The following is a 23,991-nucleotide window of genomic DNA, read 5'->3' as shown; positions in this document are numbered from 1 at the left end:
TTAACCCCGAAAACTATGTATTTCCTAAAACTAGACAGCTCAGGGAATCTAATTAGGGGCGTATTGGCCTATCCCATGCAGCTGATTTCACACCGGCGCCTTCCAAATTTAGTCTAACAAAAAAAGACCCCCCCCCCCGAGTACAGCGATACCCCACATGCATAGATAAGTCATATTTCTCAGACATTCTGGAGTCATTTTTTTAATCAGATTATTTGTCAGTGACAGGTTTAGGCCGCTGACATTGATCAGGGAGACCGATCAATAATCAGTGACTTAAAATGTCACTGACAAGTGATCAGTTAATAATTATGTATTTTTTTTATTAATAATTAATTACCCTTTCTAGGACAGGGTCATCCAGGGGCTGCCATAATGATCCGATCACTCCTATTGACCAGGAGTGATCTGATCATCATCAGCCCACTTTGGTTCTGCAGCAGTTACTAAACTCACAGCAGTTGACCTGGAAGCGCCCTGGACATTCAGGTCAGTGCTGTTATTTATTTTTTTTGATAATTTTTTTAACTCTTTGAATGCTGATGCTCCATTGAAGCACAGCATTGACTGTGGAGAACGAAGAACCCTTTCTCCCGGTCCCGCAAAGAACCCTTTCTCCCTGTCCCTGAAGCTGCCATTGGCAGCTGGGACACAATGTCCGGTAGACTGGCGATTGCACGGAGGAGTCTCTTTGATCACTCCTGTAGGAGTGATCAAAGGGCTTGTGGGGGCTCGTTTTTGCTGTTGCTGGTCTGCCTGGGCAAAATAGGTATTAACCCCTAAAATGGGTATTAATCCCTAAAATTAACCAACACATTGAATTTAATTCCAATGATGCTGGCTGAGCATCATGGGAAGTGAAGTTAAAAGATAAAGCTGCAGAGTTAGCTGTGAACTACAATTCCCATGATGCTCAGGTGTCCACTGTTAACTGTAGTTAACAGCAGATGATATGATAGGTGTTAGTTGTGGATTACAGTTCCCATGAGGCTCAGCCATACATACTGCTTCCATGATGTTGGCTGTGCATCATGGGAAGTGCAGTCAACAGTAAAGATGCAGATGCTAGCTGTGAACTACAATTCCCATGATTCTCAGCCAGCCAGGTGTCTGCCATAATGCTGACTGAGCATCATTGGAACCACCTTTACACACACACCTGCCCATAAACACACACATACACTGCCCTCACACATGCCTATCCATACACACTGCCTTTACACACATCTGCCTATAAGCACACACATATACACATACCTGCCCAGAAACACATACACACACTGCCCTTACACACGCCTGTCCATACACACTCCCTTTACACACCCACACATATACACATACCTGCCCATACACACACACACATACACATACACTTCCCTTACACACACCTATACACATACACTGCCCTTTCACCCCTTCCTCCCCATCTCTTACCTTTTCCTCCATCCTTCTTCCATCATCCTCTATCCTCCATTCTGTGGTGGGAGCATGAGGTCTCCTCCCTATTCACTATGTGCCAGCTATTGATGCAGAGCGCAGGGATATGATGTCATATCCCAGCGCTCGGCATCATTTGCCAGCTCGTAGTGATTAGGGAGCACGAAAGCCGAGGTCTGAAGTGACAGACCTCGCGCTCCCTAATGTTGGGCCGACCAACCAGTCCTGCAGGCTGCAGCTGCTGATCGGGACAGTTGGGGGCATGCTTTCCTTGGGCTTTAGACCTGGGAACATTCTGGATGAGCCAACCCTAAGGCTCCGGAAGTATTAACACTTGCATGAAGGTTCTATGGAGTGACTCCTCAAATTATTATCTTTTCTTGGCTCCACCAATATACGCAGCGCTTCTTACAGTACAGATATTCAGGGTATATGACGAGACTAGAACTGACAGACTGGTACATCAGAGAGATCCCTGCAAATGTGTTATCAATCCTAACATACTGAATGATTACTTATCTAGTGTTCTATATGATCACGGCAGGGAGAATAGGACTCTCTCAGAGTCAGCTCTGGGCTGTGTGACCCTGAGAATCTGCCTCCTCACCCCCGGACCCTGAGAGACCCCCGTAACCTGCTGATCTTCTCTGTCTCAGCTGTTCACAAGCGAGGAGAAGCTTCTGTTGTGGAGGAAGGAGGGTTATGGAGGGTTTGCCCCATTAAGTCTGTGTGTAGTAAAAGTGTATTTCTCTAGCGGTGTAGGAGTCACGTGAAGCAGCGCAGCCTCCGCCGTTCCTATCAATAAAGGTTATCCACCTCTGTGATAATCCCCCGTGACCCACCGCAGCTGGATCCTAGGGCACGGCCACAACAGTTGGCATCCTTCATGTGCGGCGTCCAAAATGGCAGTGAAAGCAAAAAAGCACCTGTCGCGATCCCGTAGACACCGAAATGACCGATGCAAGGAGTTGGTGCATGCCCAGTAGACACAGAATGCAGACCCCCATCGGCAGGTCTTGGGAATGTTTGTCTAGAGAGACTTCATGAGCAAAATGCCTAATGCTGTCTGTTGCGGTCGGTCGTTGAGACGGGCAAAATGTCTGGTGCCTTTCTGGGAAATACCGTCTTGTCCTTGGTCTTGTCCTTGAGCTGCGGCTGTAGGGTTTAGTCCCAGGCTTTCCTGTCGCAGTCTTGCCTGGCATTAGTGTAATTAGTTATATATTGCAATGATTACTGCAGTGGTAGTTGTTGACCTTGGATGACCCCCTTCCTTTTGCCCTTAGAGGCAATTAATTTCTCTCTGCTTCTGGGGTTCGTGGATTCTCTCGGAGGTGGACATACATGTATGTTTTGGGTACTGTCGCCTACATGGGCCTGATCTATAATCTACATGTATTTAAAGCCACATCTATTGGATAAACTTAATGTGGGCATATAGTGGTAAATAATTACGAAATGTTTTAGCATTTGTACCATTATATCACTATTCAGTTTGCCTTAAACAAGGTTTTGTGGAATAGATGAACTTGTCCTGAACGCCTTGTATGTTGCTTTATGTAAGCTGTGTATAAGGCTGCCACTTAGATATCGCTTGATCATGACCATGAAAATTGTGATATACAGAGGGTGAAATTTGGCAACCCCCTAACAGAAAGGGCAAATAGATGCTTTGCTAAAACCCTTTTTGTCATCCCACATAATTTTGAACCTGAACAGAATACTGCGCTATTGGAGAGGATACATTGATATGGAAAAATATTTATTTGAGTTTCCAAGCGAAGCATAATCTGCAGAGTGGAGGAGCACGAGGTCGGCCGTGCGGAGAGAGGCCTGTGCCGCTGGGTCACTGGAGAGAACAGCCTCCCTTACGCTTCACCTCCGTAGAGTACCGGAGGATGCTCAGACGACTCAGGTTGTACGGTGGGTATCGCACTTCGTTTAGTTTCTCGAGGCCAGCACTGCGCAGGTGGCATGCGCGATCGTGGGAGAATGTGTCAAAGCTGAATTTGCCGTGGTATTTCCCCATTCCACTGTTTCCTTTAGGGAACAATCAGACATGTAATGGCATTAATTGGGGCAGTTAGAATATGAGCTACGCGGATGGCAAGCACTGCCTATTGATCTAGCTTGGTTTATTTCACAGCACTAGCAGATGGTAGAAGATGGTGAGTGAGGTGTGTCGTGGAAAGTGCACCATTGTGCCCCCTCTATTCCCATTGTAAGCGTAGATAAGAAACAAATCACTTCAGGGTCACTTTACTTTAAAAGCTTCATTCATGGGGCAGAACTCACCCACTCCTCCAAACGGAAGCGCTGTGAGCGTCGAATGCATCAAACCGTCATTGGCACAGAATCCTCCGCTTTGTGTTCTGGTCAGAAACTGATCAACAACCTGACAAAGAATTCAATTTATTTAGGCATATCAACTATAGATGAGTTAAAAACTTCCTACCAGGCTCACTGTATACAGTGCAGTAACAAGGCCCACCATACGGAGTGTAATAACAAGGCCCACCATATAGAGTGTAATAACGAGGCCCACCATACGGAGTGTCATAACAAGGCCCACCATACGGAGTGTAATAACAAGGCCCACCATACAGAGTGTAATAACAAGGCCCACCATACAGAGTGTAATAACAAGGCCCACGATACGGAGTGTAATAACAAGGCCCACCATATGGAGTGTAATAACAAGGCCCACCATACGGAGTGTAATAACAAGGCCCACGATACGGAGTGTAATAACAAGGCCCACGATACAGAGTGTAATAACAAGGCCCACGATACGGAGTGTAATAACAAGGCCCACGATACGGAGTGTAATAACAAGGCCCACCATACAGAGTGTAATAACAAGGCCCACCATACGGAGTGTAATAACAAGGCCCACGATACGGAGTGTAATAACAAGGCCCACGATACGGAGTGTAATAACGAGGCCCACCATACGGAGTGTAATAACGAGGCCCACCATACAGAGTGTAATAACGAAGCCCACCATACAGAGTGTCATAACGAGGCCCACCATACAGAGTGTCATAACGAGGCCCACCATACAGAGTGTCATAACGAGGCCCACCATACGGAGTGTCATAACGAGGCCCACCATACGGAGTGTCATAACGAGGCCCACCATACGGAGTGTCATAACGAGGCCCACCATACGGAGTGTCATAATAAGGCCCACCATACGGAGTGTCATAACAAGGCCCACCATACGGAGTGTCATAACGAGGCCCACCATACGGAGTGTCATAACGAGGCCCACCATACGGAGTGTAATAACGAGGCCCACCATACGGAGTGTAATAACGAGGCCCACCATACGGAGTGTCATAACGAGGCCCACCATACGGAGTGTAATAACAAGGCCCACCATACGGAGTGTAATAACAAGGCCCACCATACGGAGTGTAATAACAAGGCCCACCATACGGAGTGTCATAACAAGGCCCACCATACGGAGTGTCATAACAAGGCCCACCATACGGAATGTAATAACAAGGCCCACCATACGGAGTGTAATAACGAGGCCCACCATACAGAGTGTCATAACGAGGCCCACCATACGGAGTGTCATAACGAGGCCCACCATACGGAGTGTCATAACGAGGCCCACCATACGGAGTGTCATAACAAGGCCCACCATACGGAGTGTAATAACGAGGCCCACCATACGGAGTGTAATAACGAGGCCCACCATACGGAGTGTAATAACGAGGCCCACCATACGGAGTGTCATAACGAGGCCCACCATACGGAGTGTAATAACGAGGCCCACCATACGGAGTGTAATAACGAGGCCCACCATACAGAGTGTCATAACGAGGCCCACCATACGGAGTGTAATAACAAGGCCCACCATACGGAGTGTAATAACAAGGCCCACCATACGGAGTGTCATAACAAGGTCCACCATACGGAGTGTCATAACAAGGCCCACCATACGGAATGTAATAACACGGCCCACCATACGGAGTGTAATAACGAGGCCCACCATACGGAGTGTCATAACAAGGCCCACCATACAGAGTGTAATCACAAGGCCCACCATACGGAGTGTCATAACAAGGCCCACCATACGGAGTGTAATAACAAGGCCCACCATACGGAGTGAAATAACAAGGCCCACCATACGGAGTGTAATAACAAGGCCCACGATACAGAGTGTAATCACAAGGCCCACGATACAGAGTGTAATCACAAGGCCCAACATACGGAGTGTCATAACAAGGCCCACCATACGGAGTGTAATAACAAGGCCCACCATACGGAGTGAAATAACAAGACCCACCATACGGAGTGTAATAACAAGGCCCACCATACAGAGTGTAATCACAAGGCCCACCATACAGAGTGTAATCACAAGGCCCACCATACGGAGTGTAATAACAAGGCCCACCATACAGAGTGTAATCAGAAGGCCCACTATACAGAGTGTAATAACAAGGCCCACCACACAGAGTGTAATAACGAGGCCCACCATACGGAGTGTAATAACGAGGCCCACCATACGGAGTGTAATAACGAGGCCCACCATACAGAGTGTCATAACGAGGCCCACCATACGGAGTGTAATAACAAGGCCCACCATACGGAGTGTCATAACAAGGCCCACCATACGGAGTGTCATAACAAGGCCCACCATACGGAATGTAATAACACGGCCCACCATACGGAGTGTAATAACGAGGCCCACCATACGGAGTGTCATAACAAGGCCCACCATACAGAGTGTAATCACAAGGCCCACCATACGGAGTGTCATAACAAGGCCCACCATACGGAGTATAATAACAAGGCCCACCATACGGAGTGAAATAACAAGGCCCACCATACGGAGTGTAATAACAAGGCCCACGATACAGAGTGTTATCACAAGGCCCACGATACAGAGTGTAATCACAAGGCCCAACATACGGAGTGTCATAACAAGGCCCACCATACGGAGTGTAATAACAAGGCCCACCATACGGAGTGAAATAACAAGACCCACCATACGGAGTGTAATAACAAGGCCCACCATACAGAGTGTAATCACAAGGCCCACCATACGGAGTGTCATAACAAGGCCCACCATACAGAGTGTAATAACAAGGCCCACCATACAGAGTGTAATCACAAGGCCCACCATACAGAGTGTAATAACAAGGCCCACCATACGGAGTGTCATAACAAGGCCCACCATACGGAATGTAATCACAAGGCCCACAATACGGAGTGTCATAACAAGGCCCACCATACGGAGTGTCATAACAAGGCCCACCATACGGAGTATCATAACAAGGCCCACCATACGGTGTGTCATAACAAGGCCCACCATACGGAGTGTAATCACAAGGCCCACCATACGGAGTGTAATAACGAGGCCCACCATACGGAGTGTAATAACGAGGCCCACCATACGGAGTGTAATAACGAGGCCCACCATACGGAGTGTAATAACGAGGCCCACCATGCAGCCTACCCAAACACCAAGGGAGAGAAAACCTGCATCAGATCCCACCAGACACAGATCCCTCAACCTGTCCGCTATGTGGAAAACAGCCATTGGAAGAAAATGAACTGGAATGAAGTCAATTCATAAGTAAATTGGAGAGCAGAGCCTTGACGTCTTCAATAAAACAGAACTTTATAAAACATTCGGATCATAACGGCACGCGCAAAGCAAGCCTGTCATCAGCCTGATGCCTTTCGTCCATAATGGACTTAATCTAGCCTAGGAATAAATACCCTGCGAACAGGGGCACAGCTGTAACACGTTACCCAATGTGTGCACTGCTCGTAAAATCTACGTTGTATGAAACAAAACTATCCACATTTCTCTGGCTTACAAAATCAAACATTTTTTACTTACCGTACAGGGACAAGTAGCCTGTAAAACTAATACAAATGGTTAATTCCCTCCTCCTTACCCATAAATATGCGCTCCACTCCTCCATCGTCAGGAAGTCACGAGACACAAACATTGATGCTTGAAATAATTTAATAGTAGAAAAAAAGGGGGGGATCCGTACTGCCACTATATTCCGGGGCTAAAGAATTAACAGAAAGTAAAAAAAATAGTTTTTCCCCTCATATAGCGGCAGTACACGTGGGATATAGAAAGATCTCGGAATGGTGGGATTCATACGGACAGCGCCTGGAGCACCTTCGGCCCAAAAGAAGCTTCAGAGAAGGAAAAAACATCTAGCCTGTAGTGGTTCAGGTACGTATTAAAAGACGACCCCTTCACAGCTTATCCTCTGGGGATGCAGCCGCCTTTTCTGCCCAAGACACTGACATGGCTCGGGTGGAGTGAGCTTTGACATGAGTAGAAAAGATTTTGTAGGATAAACGAATAGTGTCCATGAGCCACCTGGTAATTGTAGATTTCGAGGAAGCCTCCCCTGATGACTTACAGAAGTAGTTCATGAACAGATGGTCAGAGGTTCGGAATTTGGCCGTATGCTTCAGGTACATTTCTAATGCACTTTTGACGTCAAAGGCCACTTGGAAGGTAGGAAGTATGATTGGTTGAGTGATATTGGCTTAGGGACGAAGGAAGGGCTAGGAAGATGCATGACCACTTTATCTTGATGAAAGAATTCTGAGTAGAGGAGAATGCTTTTACTTCCACAACTCTTCGGGCTGATGTGATGGCAACTAAAAAAACTGTCTTTAGAGACAACATCTTCAATGAAACCTCTTCTAGAGGTTCAAAGGGAGCCGAGCAGAGAGCCTTCAGAACCAGAGATAAATCCCACGAGGAAAAAAAAAACCTCTTAGGTGGTCATTGCAAAATGGCAGCAACCTGAAGAACCTCTTAATAAGATTTGAGGCGAAGTCTAAAAGTAAAAAATGACCTAGTGCTGAAACCTGTCCCTTAAAGGTAGAGACACTAAGGCCGGACAAAAACCCCTCTTGGAGGAACAGGAGTATAGCCTTAATGGATGGAACCCGGAGTGCTTACACCATGCAAGAAACTTCCTCCATACCCTAAGGTATATCCTTGGGGTAGATTTTCTGACTGAATTAAGAAGAACATTCACCATATCACCCTCTATGCCTTTTTCTTGTAGTATCGTCCTTGCAGAAGCCAAGCCGTCAATTTGAACAAAGCTACAGTTTCTGGGAGCAGAAAACTCGCTGCAGTTTGGCCAATGTGGGATGATTGCCAACACACAAGCCTTGCCTGTCTGTATTTTCTGAATGATGCACATAATCAGAGCCACTGGGGAGAAATATATGCCATCTTGAAATTCCAATGTAAGAAAAACCTGTCTAGGAAGTTTGGAAAATACACTCTGTTCAGGGATGCGAAGATCTGAACTTTCCCGTTTTCCCGAGTCACCATGAGGTCTATTTCCAGGATGCCGAATCTGGAAACCATGATGGGAAACATATTATGGTCTGGAGACCATTCTAGAGACCATTCTTCGGCAATGACATTGTCTGATCCCTTTTTGTGAGTAGCTGACACTGCCACCAGATTCCGCTGAGCCCACTCTTTTATCTCCGCAGAAAGGGACTGTAGCTTCATGATCCTTGTTCTCCCTTGCCTGTTTAGGTATGAAACTGTGGTGCGGTTGCCTGATTGCAATCTGACCGCTTTCTTCTTTATCCATGGACGGAAGGCCCTGAGGACTTTAGTTCTCTGAAATTTGATGATTGGGCCGTGTTCTCTAGAGACCAAAGATCCTGAATTGCGAAAGGTAAGTGGGCTCCTCATCCGGTTTTTGGATGCGTCTATAGTAATAAAAACCCATGCAGCCAAAAGGGAGGGCTCTAAACTGAAAATGTAGAACCTTCTTTTTTGCCTTCACTGCAAATGTTAGATGCCTCCTGGATCTCGTGGCTGTGGGCACATGCAGATATGCATCTTTTAAGTCCAGGGTGATATTTGATGTAACTTTTCACCCTTTTGAGATCCCGGCCGCCAGGATCCGTCCTGCTTTGGGACTAGAAAAAGTCTGGAATAAACTCCCTGATGCTCCAGATGTCTGGGTACCTGCTCTATGACATCTTTTCATAACAGCAAGAGGGATTCTGAGAGTAGGGCTGCATTAGATGAGATGGATAAGAGAAGAAAAGGAAATGAGGAGGGGGGGGGACATCCTTAAACCTGATTTTATAGCCCTCTGTAATGATTCCCAGGATTCTGTATGGCTCGCGCCTGTTCCACTTGATTCTCTTAAGGAAGTGCACTTTTCGTATCAGACATTCGTTTGATAAGCTCTTCCAGGGGTGCCCCAAATAACTTCTGTCTTTCAAACGAAAGATCACAAAAAGATGCCTTGGGTGCGGAGTCTGCAGCCCGGAGTCCTTCTAGCTACCGATGAAAGACCCATATTAAGGGCAGATAACTTGAGGTTTTCCTCCATTGTATTTGACAAAAAAGGTTGGCCAATTTTAAATTCCTAATAAGGCGTAGTAGATCTTTCTCCGTATGCTCTGGGAGGCAACCTTCCAGTGCTTGCATCCAACAGACTTGAGCTGTAACCACTGCCGACCCTGCAAGCGACACTTTGCACTGAAAACCTGAAGATTGAAACAGACGCTTGCATGAAGTTTCAGCCCGTTTGTCATTAGCGTCTTTAAATCAAGCAACTTCCCCAATAGGAATAGTGATCTTCTTGGACAATTGAGCAATTTGAATATCCACTTCAGGAAGATGAGAAGATCTCCCTAAAGTTTGAATATTTGCTTAAAATGTTTTGACACGAAAGACACAAACGTCTGCGCCAGATTTTCTTGAAACCATCCTAAGAAACACTGCATCTCCTTGTGTTTTTCCTTGGCCAGATTTTCAGCTGAACACGGATTACAGAGACTTTTCCTGCAGCGGTCTGGTAGAGTTACAGAACGTACAGCGCAAACGACATGCTTTGCTTTAAAGGCGGACTTCTTCAGAGTAAAAGCCGGCATTTTGTCCTTGTCCGTTTTTCTGGAGATACAGGGCTAGACGTCTGCATGCAAGGACATAAATGATATCCAGAGGGCAGAGGATTTTTTAAGGCAAAGATAAAGCAAAAAGATAAAGCACCTCCTGTGGGGGGCTGGTGACATTGAAATTCCTGTACTGACGTGCACCCACTCCAGTAAGACAGGCAGTACAGCTTAAATAGCTCTGATCGGATCTTCTGTGGAACGCAGCACCACCTGGGCATGCATTACACTGCTATACGCATTCTCCCACTGCCGTACGCATTCCCCCACCCACCGCCCTACGCAGGCTCCCACCGCCCTACGCATTCCCCCACCGCCGTACGCATTCTTCCACCCACCGCCCTACGCATTCCCCCACCTACCGCCGTACGCATTCCCCCACCCACCGCCCTACGCAGGCTCCCACCGCCCTACGCATTCTCCCACTGCCGTACGCATTCTCCCACCCACCGCCGTACGCATTCTCCCACTGCCGTACGCATTCCCCCACCCACCGCCCTACGCAGGCTCCCACCGCCCTACGCATTCCCCCACCGCCGTACGCATTCTTCCACCCACCGCCCTACGCATACCCCCACCTACCGCCCTACGCAGGCTCCCACCGCCCTACGCAGGCTCCCACCGCCGTACGCATTCCCCCACCCACCGCCCTACGCATTCCCCCACCGCCGTACGCATTCTCCCACCCACCGCCGTACTCAGGCTAACACCCACCGCCCTACGCATTCCCCCACCCACCGCCCTACGCAGGCTCCCACCCACCGCCGTACGCATTCTTACAACAGAAAATCCTGAACTGGTGCTGTCGCTTTACATGCATAGTGAAAAAAACATCCTTATTGCTAAACATCTGTGTACTAAACCGATAAAGAGAAACGCGTTGACAAGTGTTTCTCTACTGTGATTGGTACCTAATAACTTCACTATAATATATTCACTAATATATCACTATAATGTGCGTTATAAATGCATGTACATGTGGAGCTCATACCTGCGCATTACAGGAGTACACGTACGCGGCCAGAGGTTTTTCTCGCAGATTAATGAATCTGATCGCATCTTCTATGCCTTCTACGGTGAGGAATGGAAGAATCGGCCCAAAGATCTCCTCCTGCATGATTGGATCGGACTCTTTGACATCAACGAGGAGTGTGGGAGCTGTAATGATTAGCCAAAGTGATTCCAAAAGCTCTGGAGTTAAACCCTAAAGTTTGCTGGACACTTTATAAGCTGCCGCAAGACAGACCTTAACCATAAGATACACACTTGGATGTATTCACTAAACTAGGCATTTGTAGACATTTGTAGGGGCCGGCTCACTGATTTAACTATACATTATACAGGTTAATATATAGATTATATAGGGATGGCAGTAACGTGTACGCTGCAGCTGCTTTGAATGGAAGTAAAAGTAAGTGGTTGTGGACGCGCAGCTCAGTAACTGGGCTCTCGAGCCATTACGTTTTTTGGAGTGTCATTCACTATTGTTACGTCAAGGAAGCTGGCACTTACCGATATATCTTTCTGTTTCATCAGTCTGCCCTCCTGTCACAATTCTTCCCGAGCCAAGAAAGCCAGACACTCTGTGGAAATGCCTGTCAGTGATGATCCTGGCCAGGTCTGGGGACAGTTTGGGGTCCTCTCCATAGAAGGCCTGGATTGTACTCTGCATAGCACTCAGAAGCTTGTCTCGCGTCCTCTCGCTGCAGAGGACGTAATCTGGAGCAAGACATGTCTGACCTGCATTAAAAAACTTTGTCCATGCGATGCGCTTGGCTGCATTCTGTACGTCACAATCATCATCCACGTAACACGGGTTCTTCCCACCCAGCTCCAAAGTTACCGGGGTCAGATGCTTTGCTGCAGCTGTCATTATTATTCTGCCAACGTGCGGATTTCCTATAAAAAGAAAAGATTGAAGACACGGGGTATACACTACGGAGGAAGGTGAAGGGAAAGAAGTGCAGAAGATAGACACAGGGAAACACGTGAAGCCTGCGTCATTACAGAGGGAGACGCTCTACCTCTCCAAAGGAAAAGCCGAGAAATCCGCGGGTGTTAAGAGGTTCGGCGCGTCCCGGCAGAACCGGCAGACTTATTCTAGCAGTCGCTCCAGGAGCGGTTCTGGAGGATTGGAAGTTGGCAATTCTGGATCTTCTTTACAAAAATAAGTCTTAGATCGGTAGGTGAGAAACTAATGAAGCAATTCAGGGATTGTTAAAAAGCTGGAAGTAAATGATTTGAAAGGTCAGAAGCAGCGCAGGTTTACTGCGGGGAGATCCTGTCAAACTAACTGAATTTATTTTTTGAGTGGGTAACTAAAATGAAAGCATTGAGAGGGGCCGTAGATATCACCTATCTAGATTTCAGTAAGACATTTGACTCTCTCCCCCCATAGAAGCCTCAGAAGAAAATGGCGGAGTTTGGATGGTAAATAGCTGAATGGCCACTTTCCACCTAAGAGCCAATGTCCTAGGAGTTTACCAAGAGATTCATTCTACCGCCTGCTCTGCTGATCACCAGAAACTCATTTATCTTCTCTCATCTACAGCTATTCCCCTTTTTGCCTTTACCCTGTCTGTAATCTGCATCATTGCTGGCTGCCCTGCTTAATTCATTCATCGTCTAGATATTCCACTTTTTTGCATTATTATTATTCATTTGATTTGTCTATAATGAATTATTAGTACCCTGTTAGCTCTCCTCCCCTCTCCCCCATGTGTCTGATTTTATCGCGGGGTAATTAATCAATTGATAAATACCTATAACGCAGAGGCACTTGGAGGCTCCCTTCAATCGATACTCCACAGAACCGTCATCAAGTGCTGCCTACTGTTTATTGCGTTTGCACCGCCACCATTCTATTCCCATCACCATCTTTCTCCAGTCACCTACAATGCTAGATGCTGATGTCAAATAGATACATGCGCCATATCGGGACCCTAGGCCTCACAGCCTAGCGCCAATATCCAATGAACCAAAACCAATAAAACATATTATTTCTGCAGCTACGAGTCCGAAACTCTCTGTATGGGTTTATGACCTACCCTACGATCGGCAATTCGATCGGTCACATGGTTTTCAGCCTAGTCACAATGACCTTCTGCATGCCATTTGATTTTAACGCAAAATGAGCCCCCCTATCTTGCAACAATCTCTATTTCCAATTGATTTCTGCTCGTTAACCGCTGCTCAGAAAACATCCACATTTTCCAGGTGCGAGACGATTGTGCGGCGCACATATAAACTTAACATAACAACAAACTATAGCATCTGTCACAACACTTGGTGATTAAAAATGCTATTGAAAGTGTCAGAAGCAACTAAAAGTACCATCATATCACTCTATGGGTGCCACAAAGTAAATTGATGGTCATCTAACCCTTGAAAAACAAATTTCACGAAACCCAACTAATCTTTACAGCTCACCAGTAGCACCTAGGGGGTGCCATTTTGGGTTGAAATCTTCTTCTCCTCTGAAACTGCTTATGCCAACGACTTGAAACTTGGTCAGTCGCATTGTCTCATTAGTCCAAGTAACGTTTGTTTAATACAAGACGATGAACCTTTTAGTTGGGCCACCATATTGGATTCATTAAATCCGCCATACTATATTTTTCAGCAATCTCTCTATATTAAAAGGATGCACCAAACTCCTCAATTCGCATCAATGCTTCAACTCGGCAGTGGGCCCCTACTCAGGCTTCGTGACCTCACATGAACCTTCTTTTTATCTGCACTTCTCAGGGGGAGAGGGGGCTGTGGCAGATGTAGTTTAATGTAGATAAATGTTAAATAATGCACTTGGGACATAAAAGTCCAAACACAGAATACAGCATTGGGGGCCCCTGTGCGCTCAGTGACAATAGAAGAGAGAGGGGTGTGAAAGATCGTACGTCACAATCAAGATGTAACCCAAGTGCGGAACCTGAAACTGATACCGCGCATGGCCTAAAGAAAACCTATTGTGTTTCCATGTAATCCTGAAAGGTACTACACAGTGGCACCAAACCTCACAAGGGGCTCAGGGGTATTTATTTCTGATGACTTAAAAGGTGCAGACAATGCAATATAGGGGAGGAAAAAGCAAGCTGGGTGCTTCGTGTACAGTGAGGGGCATTAGTGGCAGGAAGGGGAAGGTGGTTCTGCCCCTTTACAGATCTCACCTAGAGTAGTGGGTACAGGTCTGGAGATGCTATCTCCTTGGCATTCAGGAGAGAGTTTAGAGGAGGCAACTACAATGGGGAATAGTTTACAGGAGAGAGACATTTAAATACATGAAGGGATTTAACAAGGACAGGAGGGAATTTATTTCAAAGGAGGAGAAAAGTTACAAAAGACCGGAATCTAACACTAGAGAGTCAGAGACTGAGATGGAATGGAAGGGAGGTTTACTTTACTGAGGACAGCCTCCCAGCAGAAGTGGTAGAGGGTAATACAGTGAGGGTATTAAACATGCATGGGATAGACATACAGCTCCTGAATCTAAGACGAGACCAACGACTGATTAAGGTTTGAGTCTTTACACCTGGAAAAACGGGCAGACTAGACGGGGGCCGGATGGGGCCGATCTGCCTTCAACTTCTATGAAACATAAAAACACATAGTACATTAAAATGATAAAGTCAATGAGTAACTTCCTTTTTACTGTAGACCCTGGTTGCTGTATATATGGAATTGTAAAAACAAAAGTCCACGGGGTAATGTCCCCTCCCGACAGACCCCCCAGCTGTGGTCATTACAGCCCCTTTATTTACTGTCATTTACTAGGCTGCTTTGTCCCTGTCCTAGGTGAGCTGTCGCAATGATACAGCGCAGCCACATGGCGCGAGATACGGCGCAGCCACATTGCGCGAGATACGGCGCAGCCACATGGCGCGAGATACGGCGCAGCCACATAGAGCAGCCACAACTCAACTCAAAAGACAACTCATAATGCTGTGTTCTGGTAAACAATAGAATGACTCAGCCTTAATCACCCAGACACTGACACTCTGACTAAGGAAAGTCAGTGGTGGAACACACTTCATTAGCATTGCCATAAAGAACCAGCTCGGTGTGCTTTTGGAGCAGGGCGTGATGTCTGGGATATGGGCAGAAAGTGACACAGAATTACACAAAATCCAGGTTTCCACACAGGGTCCCGATTTCAGACTGCATGAAAATGTCCATGTGGCTTAATAGTCAGCCTGACGCTCCAGGCGCCGTATGTACATTACACACGTGTATATATGTAGTTTTATTACCTGTGAAGAAGATATAATCGAACTTGTTTTCCAAGAGCTGAGACGTTTCTTCCGCCCCACCGCAAAACACGGCGTAGCAGTCCTGTTACAGCAAAGGTTTCAAAATGAATAGATCAGAAATGAATCAGGATATGAAAGGGGATTTTCTCTTCAGGTGGAGGTATTTTGCATATGATCTATTTTAATGTTATGGTACATTTTCACCGTCCCCTTCACTGTCTATTGTAACAGTGCTACAGTATCTGTTGGCACTATATAAAGGAATGGGATTTCATTTTAGGGGCTCTTCATGTGAAGTATCATGTAGTAGAGGTATAACCCAAAATATTGGGCCCCCTGCAAGCTTTCTAAACGTCCCTGGCTGTGAATATTCCACGTGGGAAATAAGTTATGTGCACTTATACTATGAACCTTATGTGCCACCTTGCACGTCTGGACATGATTACAGGATTCACTTGTGAACCAAGAAGACTTTGGGGCCCCCTAGGACAGCAGCGGCTGCAGGAGAATTACACCCCTGACCCCCTAAGGTTTAGCGGGACCTGTCTCTGTCCTAAAGACCAATTAACAGCTGCAAGTAACTGGTTAATCTATTTTCATCCAATGGAATGTGGGGAACAACAGAAAATTCCAGGAGGCTCTTGTCAGGCTGGAGGTCCCCTGGGGATTGGGCGCTAGAGTGGCGAAAAAAAAAACAGAGTCTGCCGACAGTCGTCGGTCACAAACGTTATGATTTCTCCATCTGCTGGAAGAGCTCAGACTACAGACTCAACGCCCCAAATTCATCATCTTTGGCCAAGAAAATGGACCTGACCAAAAAGTAAACCACTGATACCAATATGACACCAGACTGGTTCTTAAATGCCCAGTCCATAAGCTTCCTTCCTGAGATTCCAGCCAATTAGGAAGCTCATGGACTGATATATGTCCAGGCATCAGCCAAGCTCAGTCTCCTTGGATTTGCCTTGGACATGATAGGCCTCATCCCAGGAACATGGCGTCTGTGTTATGTCATTACAGAGGGATATGATGACATCATGGTAGGGGCATAGTGAGTCTGTGCTGGAGCAGCTGTAGACCTCACACTGCATGGGACAGAATCTGATTTCCCCAAGGGGCATAGAACTGGTCCCTGATGCGTCCAAGCGCCCGGACAGTCTCTGCTTCCCCAGAGAGCCGTTTCCTACACATATAACAGCTATGGGAAGCACTGTCAGGAAGTAATGGAAGTTCACCGAATCAGGCCCTTTTTCACTATAAACATCCTTCTAAAAGCACATACCGGTAAGTGATTAGACTCCATGCCTTACTCCCTGATACTTTATCTTTCTAAATAAAACCACTACTATTAATTCATAGTAACAATGATTCATACAATAATCGTGTATTTTGTAAATTCAGTGCTGTTCTCATAGAGTTTTTGCTCACCTTATCCAGATATCGCGGGAGAACGTCTACGAGGAGCCTCTCTGTATTCGGACTTATCTCTGATGGCTTGAGAAGCACACAGTTTCCTAAAACAAACAGGAAACAGAGTGTGATGTCATCGCCTCCGCATGCACCTGCAAAGCACAATCTTGACGGCTATAATGAAGTGCAGTTCTGTATTTGGATCGTCCGCACAAACATTTTCTGCACAGAACTCAAATTTCTCGTCTGATCGCGGGGTCTGGTGTTAGGAGAGGGGGTCCGGTATGCAGAGGGGCCGCAGTAGGATGCTTCCAGTAGGGCAAAGGTAAGTGTAAGCCATACCTTCAGGATCCAGGGCCAGGCCGGTCTGATGGCAAAGATGGCAAGCAGCATGGCAAACGGGAGCAGAGGACAGGGATACAGGCAATCATGAAACTAAACATGAATACAAACGAAACATACAGGCAGCTCTGGCACCCGACTCTAATGCAAACATGTTAAGGTTTAGGTCATCGCCATAAAATGGAAGCTGCCACCACTTCACATCAGGTCCTAACATTAACCCTCAACTAAAAACAGAAGACCTACGCTAAAGCAGGGGGGTCGGAACCAATGGGCTCACCTGCAGCAGGTACAGAGGTGCAGGTTAAATACAAGGAACAGAGAAACATAAAGTAAGACACAGCATACAGGGAGCCGGATGCATACTGCCCACGAGACACAGGAGACAGAAGCCCCATTCCTTGGACCCACGGGGCACCTCAGCTGATTCAGACCGGAATTCCTTTTACTTCACTGAACTTTGACCACTTTTGTTAAAAAACATATCTAGATTTTCATTTGTTTTGTTTTTTTCTCTTATAGGTTCCAGGGAATTAGGACTCTATATTTTGGGGCTAATTTACTTTAAAGTTGATAATTTTCATTTGGCCAACACAGGAAAAAGATATAAAGTAACATAAGTTCCAGGTCCTCAGAGGTCTCTTCTTCAGGCTGAAGCAGAATAAAATATACAGAACCATATGCAGAAAATATACAGTAACTTACCTGCAGCAATAGCCCCCACCAGTGGGATGAGGGCTAATTGAACAGGGTAATTCCAGGGGGATATGATAAGGACCACACCAAACGGATCTTTGCGGATAAAGGCTGAGTCAAAAGAGGTGGCCTGAAAGGACCAAGAAAGAGGCATAAAGATAATAACATCACTAGAGGCATAATCTCCTGCCCTCCTCTCCAGCTCCCTTCATCAGTCTGACCAGTTTCCTCCTACTCGCCCTACATCTTATTTGCAATGCCCTCCACCATCCTCCTTTAACCCATCTCCAGGTTCAGACCTCCAACGATCCAGAACCGTTCCCTTCTTCTATGTCCTTTGCCCAGTCTTACAGCTGCACCATTATCCTCTAGTATGTGATGCACCTTCTTACTCATTGTACAACGCTGCAGAATATGATGGCGCTATAGAAGTCAACAAATAATAATATATTTTGCTGCTTGATGATAAAAGAAGACTTAACAACAACAATTAACATCCAGTCTCCAATCTCTTAACGCGAGTCTCTGAGCTCTAAACTCGTCTCTTGTCTCACATATCGCACACATCTTTAAGAGCTAATGTTTTAGGTTTTTCCTAATCATTTTTTCCTGCAAATTCTTCTCCATTTTCATTGCCCTCTAGACTCCAGGAACCCCGGCACAGTGATGGCTTCCTGAGATCCCCCCATCCTCGCTCCATACTCACGATGTTTTTGGACACGTGTTCATCTTTCATCCAGGAATTCAGATTGTTTATGGCCAAATTTATTTCACTTCTTATTAAGCTCAGCTCAGAGATCTCTGCTTCAAACTGGGGCTGAGACACAGTGGAAATCATGAAATGGTTAAAGTTTTGGAACATTCCCTGACACTCACACACTCATTATAAAATCTGCCCCCAGCCATATTATTGGGCTTTCCCCACATCCCCATCTTTATTCAATCTCATCTACAGCTCCAATCCTCCATCTTTATCTCATCTTCAACTGCACAGCAGGAAAAATGAGCGACTAGACGGGCCGGCAGGTTCTAGGTTTCACTATCCCATCGCTTGTCCATCGTTATTCCATTATCTATGGTTATTCTATAGCCCGCCATTACTAACTTCCCCTGGACTTATCCCATATCCTACTTCACCATCTATTGCCCCATTATTATCCCATCATTTCCCCCACGTCCTCAGGATTTATCTAGTGTTATAAAAGGAGAGGACTTCCATTACCCCCCCCCTTCCGAAGCCCTTCATTGCATCTCCCTCTTCAATCTGTCATTCCCCTTCCTTTATTCCATCTACCCCAACCCTCTATGGTTATTTACCTTTTTATATTGCCCCTGGTAGGTATAACCGCCTTACCTTGCGAAGATCCTTCTTAAGACTCTCATAGATCTCGGCCGTGTTCTCCTCTATAAGCTTCCCCAGAGCCTCCAGCTGGGAACGTCTGAACTGCTCCGTCCGCGTCTTTCCTGACATGAAGCTCTCCCGAAGAAGGTTTACCGTGTCGCTGTAAGAAGTCATTCTGTACCGGGGTATAATGATTACATTCAATGTAATGTACATTGATTTCAATTAAAAATGTAACACAAAAAAACCCCACAACCTCCAACAAAAAATCTCAACCCCATATAACTGATATTTATGGACCGAAGACCAAAACTTTTAATTAACGCAAATTGAGAGGCCCGAAATTAAACTAATTCGGTTAGGTTTGAAATCTGAAGTCCGAGGAAACGCGGGGCTGGATGTGGAGCCGGACGCGGGGCTGGATGTGGAGCCGGACGCGGGGCTGGATGTGGAGCCGGACGCGGGGCTGGATGTGGAGCCGGACGCGGGGCTGGATGTGGAGCCGGACGCGGGTGGACGGAGGATAACGAGATCTCCGCCAGAGAAAGACCCGAGCGGACGGAGGATAACGAGATCTCCGCCAGAGAAAGAGCCGAGCGGACGAAGGATAACGAGATCGCCAGAGAAAGACCCGAGCGGACGGAGGATAACGAGACTTCCGCTAGAGAAAGACCCGAGCGGACGGAGGATAACGAGATCTCTGCCAGAGAAAGACCCGAGCGGACGAAGGATAACGAGATCGCCAGAGAAAGACCCGAGTGGACAGAGGAAAACAAGACCTCTCCACAGGTCAGTGGAAGACGAAAATTACCACCAGGGTTTTTAATAAAAGCTTCAGTATACCCCAATTTATTGCAGAGATTACACATAGGAGGGCTATAAGGAGTGTTCTACAGAGTAATAGGAGGGGCTATAGGAAGGGTTATACAGAGTAATAGGAGGGGTTATGGGGAGGGGTATACAGTGTTATAGTGGTTTAGGGAGGGCTATACAGAGTAATAGGAGGGGTTATAGGGAGTGATATACAGAGTAATAGGAGGGGTTATAGGGAGTTATACACAGAGTAATAGGAGGGGTTATAGGTAGTGATATACAGAGTAATAGGAGGGGTTATAGGGAGTGATATACAGAGTAATAGGAGGGGTTATAGGGAGTGATATACAGAGTAATAGGAGGGGTTATAGGGAGTGATATACAGAGTAATAGGAGGGGTTATAGGTAGCGATATACAGAGTAATAGGAGGGGTTATAGGGAGGGCTATACAGAGTAATAGGAGGGGTTATAGGGAGTGATATGCAGAGTAATAGGGGGTTTATAGGGAGTGATATACAGAGTAATAGGAGGGGTTATAGGGAGTGATATACAGAGTAATAGGAGGGGTTATAGGGAGTGATATACAGAGTAATAGGAGGGGTTATAGGGAGTTATACACAGAGTAATAGGAGGGGTTATAGGGAGTGATATACTGAGTAATAGGAGGGGTTATAGGGAGTTATATACAGAGTAATAGGAGGGGTTATAGGGAGTGATATACAGAGTAATAGGAGGGGTTATAGGTAGCGATATACAGAGTAATAGGTGGGGTTATAGGGAGTGATATACAGAGTAATAGGAGGGGTTATAGGGAGTGATATACAGAGTAATAGGAGGGGTTATAGGGAGTGATATACAGAGTAATAGGAGGGGTTATAGGGAGTGATATATAGAGTAATAGGAGGGGTTATAGGGAGTGATATACAGAGTAATAGGAGGGGTTATAGGGAGTGATATACAGAGTAATAGGAGGGGTTATAGGGAGTGATATACAGAGTAATAGGAGGGGTTATAGGGAGTTATACACAGAGTAATAGGAGGGGTTATAGGTAGTGATATACAGAGTAATAGGAGGGGTTATAGGGAGTGATATACAGAGTAATAGGAGGGGTTATAGGTAGCGATATACAGAGTAATAGGTGGGGTTATAGGGAGTGATATACAGAGTAATAGGAGGGGTTATAGGGAGTGATATACAGAGTAATAGGAGGGGTTATAGGTAGCGATATACAGAGTAATAGGTGGGGTTATAGGGAGTGATATACAGAGTAATAGGAGGGGTTATAGGGAGTGATATGCAGAGTAATAGGAGGGGTTATAGGGAGTGATATGCAGAGTAATAGGAGGGGTTATTGGGAGTGATATACAGAGTAATAGGAGGGGTTATAGGGAGTTATATACAGAGTAATAGGAGGGGTTATAGGGAGGGCTATACAGAGTAATAGGAGGGGTTATAGGGAGTGATATACAGAGTAATAGGAGGGGTTATAGGGAGTGATATACAGAGTAATAGGAGGGACTATAGGGAGTGATATACAGAGTAATAGGAGGGGTTATAGGGAGTGATATACAGAGTAATAGGAGGGGTTATAGGGAGTTATATACAGAGTAATAGGAGGGGTTATATGGAGTTATATACAGAGTAATAGGAGGGGTTAGCGTAACAGTTTATTACACGATATTGTGTAATAGAAGTTATAGGAAAGGGTTAACATGGGGTAATATGCATTATAGGGAGGTGTTGCATAGAATAAAATGAGCTATAGCAAAGGGTTAATATGGGCTAATGCGCATTATCAAAGGGTTAATATAGGGTAATGCGCGTTAGCAAAGGGTTAATATGGGCTAATGCGCATTAGCAAAGGGTAATGCGTGTTAGCAAAGGGTTAATATAGGGTAATGCGCGCTAGCAAAGGGTTAATATAGGGTAATGTGCATTAGCAAAGGGTTAATATAGGGTAATGTGCATTAGCAAAGGGTTAATATAGGGTAATGCGCGCTAGCAAAGGGTTAATATAGGGTAATGCACGTTAGGTAAGGGTTATTATGGACAAATGCCCGCTAGCAAAGGGTTAATATGGGGTAATAGGAGTTATAGGGAGGGGTATTTGAGTATCATGGAGCAAGTTGCCAGAATTGTTACACAAGTTCCTGTTTTTGCCTGTTGTGGAGACGTTTGGGGCCCCCGGTCGAGCCGCACCCCGTCAGCCAGAGAAAGAAAAAACAATGATCCCTCTATTGGATACTGAAGTATAATAGATTGCAAGCTTCTGGGATTAGCCTGGTCTCTTTTTATATTATACCTAAATAGATTGTCTTGAAGGCTAGCAATCTAGTCTTTCTGTGTGTTGTGTTGTTGTGTGTCCCTGTCCAGTGTGCGTGTCTGTATGTTGTGTTGTTGCGTGTTCCTGCCCAGTGTGCGTGTCTTTCTGTGTGTTGTTGTGTGTCCCTGCCCAAGGTATGTCTCTTTCTCTGTGTTGTGTGTCTCTGCCAAAAGTATGTCTCTTTCTGTGTGTTGTTGCGTGTCCCTGTCCAAACTTTGTGTGTTGTGTGTTGTGTGCGTGTCTTTCTGGGTGTTGTGTTCTTGCGTGTCCCTGTCCAGTGTGCGTCTGTATGTTGTGTTGTGTTCTTGCGTGTTCCTGCACAGTGTTTGTGTCTGTGTGTTGTGTTGTTGCGTTTTCCTGCCCAGTGTGTGTGTCTTTCTGTGTGTTGTTGTGTGTTCCTGCACAGTGTGAGTGTCTGTGTGTTGTGTTGTTGTGTTTTCCTGCCCAGTGTGTGTGTCTTTCTGTGTGTTGTTGTGTGTTCCTGCACAGTGAGAGTGTCTGTGTGTTGTGTTGTTGCGTGTCCCCGGACAGTGTGTGTGTTGTGTTGTTGTGTGTTCCCGCCCAGTCTTTGTGTCTTTCTGTGTGTTGTGTTGTTGCGTGTCCCCGGACAGTGTGTGTGTTGTGTTGTTGTGTGTTCCCGCCCAGTCTTTGTGTCTTTCTGTGTGTTGTGTTGTTGTGTGTCCTTGCCCAGGGTATGGGTCTTTCTTTGTGTTGTGTCCCTGCACAGTGTCCATATGTTGTGTTGTTGTGTGTTCCTGCCCAGTCTTTGAGTCTGTGTGTTGTATTGTTGCATGTCCCTGCCCGGTGTATGTGTGTTGTATTGTTGCGTGTCCCTGCCCGGTGTATGTGTGTTGTATTGTTGCGTGTCCCTGCCCGGTGTATGTGTACCTTGCCCTGTCTTGCTGTGAATTGTGTTGCGTTGTGTCCGTACCTCGCTCTGCGCTGCTGCTTCTCACACAGCTGGGAGGGGAGAGAATCCTATTTACAGGAAGACGTAACGGGGAGGAAGAACACAGCCTGGCGAAGGGCCAGCGCCTCCCTGCAGCGTGCGATACAGTGCAGAGTGCAGTGTGATGTGCCCTGTATAATGTATATATAAAACAGCGATCCGGCCCTCTGTATAATGTATAGATAAATCAGCGAGCCGGCCCCTGTATAATGTATAGATAAATCAGCGAGCCGGCCCCTGTATAATGTATAGATAAATCAGTGACTGGACCCTGTATAATGTATAGATAAATCAGTGACTGGCCCCTGTATAATGTATAGATAAATCAGTGACAGGCCCTGTATAATGTATAGATAAATCAGTGACCGGCCCTGTATAATGTATAGATAAATCAGTGACCGGCCCCCTGTATAATGTATAGATAAATCAGCGAGCCGGCCCCTGTATAATGTATAGATAAATCAGTGACAGGCCCCTGTATAATGTATAGATAAATCAGC

General features: G+C 46.1%; 1 protein-coding gene across 2 annotated transcripts; it reads right to left on the bottom strand.

The window, feature by feature from the left end:
• Window positions 1-3,175: 3,175 nt before the first annotated feature.
• ALDH3B1 (aldehyde dehydrogenase 3 family member B1) lies at window positions 3,176-23,600 on the bottom strand. 2 transcript variants are annotated; one of them, XM_053456782.1, is made up of 10 exons: window positions 23,474-23,600; window positions 19,417-19,579; window positions 18,769-18,879; window positions 18,072-18,192; window positions 17,043-17,128; window positions 15,615-15,696; window positions 11,881-12,267; window positions 11,360-11,526; window positions 3,730-3,829; window positions 3,176-3,474 (listed from the first exon to the last, which is right to left on the bottom strand). In XM_053456782.1, the coding sequence occupies exons 2-10, from the start codon at window positions 19,576-19,578 to the stop codon at window positions 3,281-3,283; spliced, it is 1,410 nt and encodes a 469-aa protein (XP_053312757.1). In that variant the 5' UTR covers window position 19,579; window positions 23,474-23,600; the 3' UTR covers window positions 3,176-3,280. The 2 variants fall into 2 exon arrangements, with proteins under 2 accessions (XP_053312757.1, XP_053312758.1); XM_053456783.1 differs by having other exon boundaries at window positions 23,431-23,587.
• Between the last annotated feature and the right edge of the window lie 391 nt (window positions 23,601-23,991).

This window comes from Spea bombifrons, chromosome 2, assembly GCF_027358695.1.
Source record: "Spea bombifrons isolate aSpeBom1 chromosome 2, aSpeBom1.2.pri, whole genome shotgun sequence".
Taxonomy (NCBI): Eukaryota; Metazoa; Chordata; class Amphibia; order Anura; family Pelobatidae; genus Spea; species Spea bombifrons.
This window is presented reverse-complemented; position numbering and strand designations above follow the sequence as displayed.

What these genes read in the sequence shown, in the direction of transcription:
- ALDH3B1 (XM_053456782.1), bottom strand. Translation starts at nt 19,578, where the DNA reads ATGACTTCTTACAGCGACACGGTAAACCTTCTTCGGGAGAGCTTCATG. An exon ending in TTAAGAAGGATCTTCGCAAG is followed by an intron (nt 18,880 to 19,416) that starts GTAAGGCGGTTA and finishes ACTGTGTCTCAG; the next exon opens with CCCCAGTTTGAAGCAGAGAT. An exon ending in GCTTCCGTTTGGAGGAGTGG is followed by an intron (nt 3,475 to 3,729) that starts GTGAGTTCTGCC and finishes TGTTCCCTAAAG; the next exon opens with GAAACAGTGGAATGGGGAAA.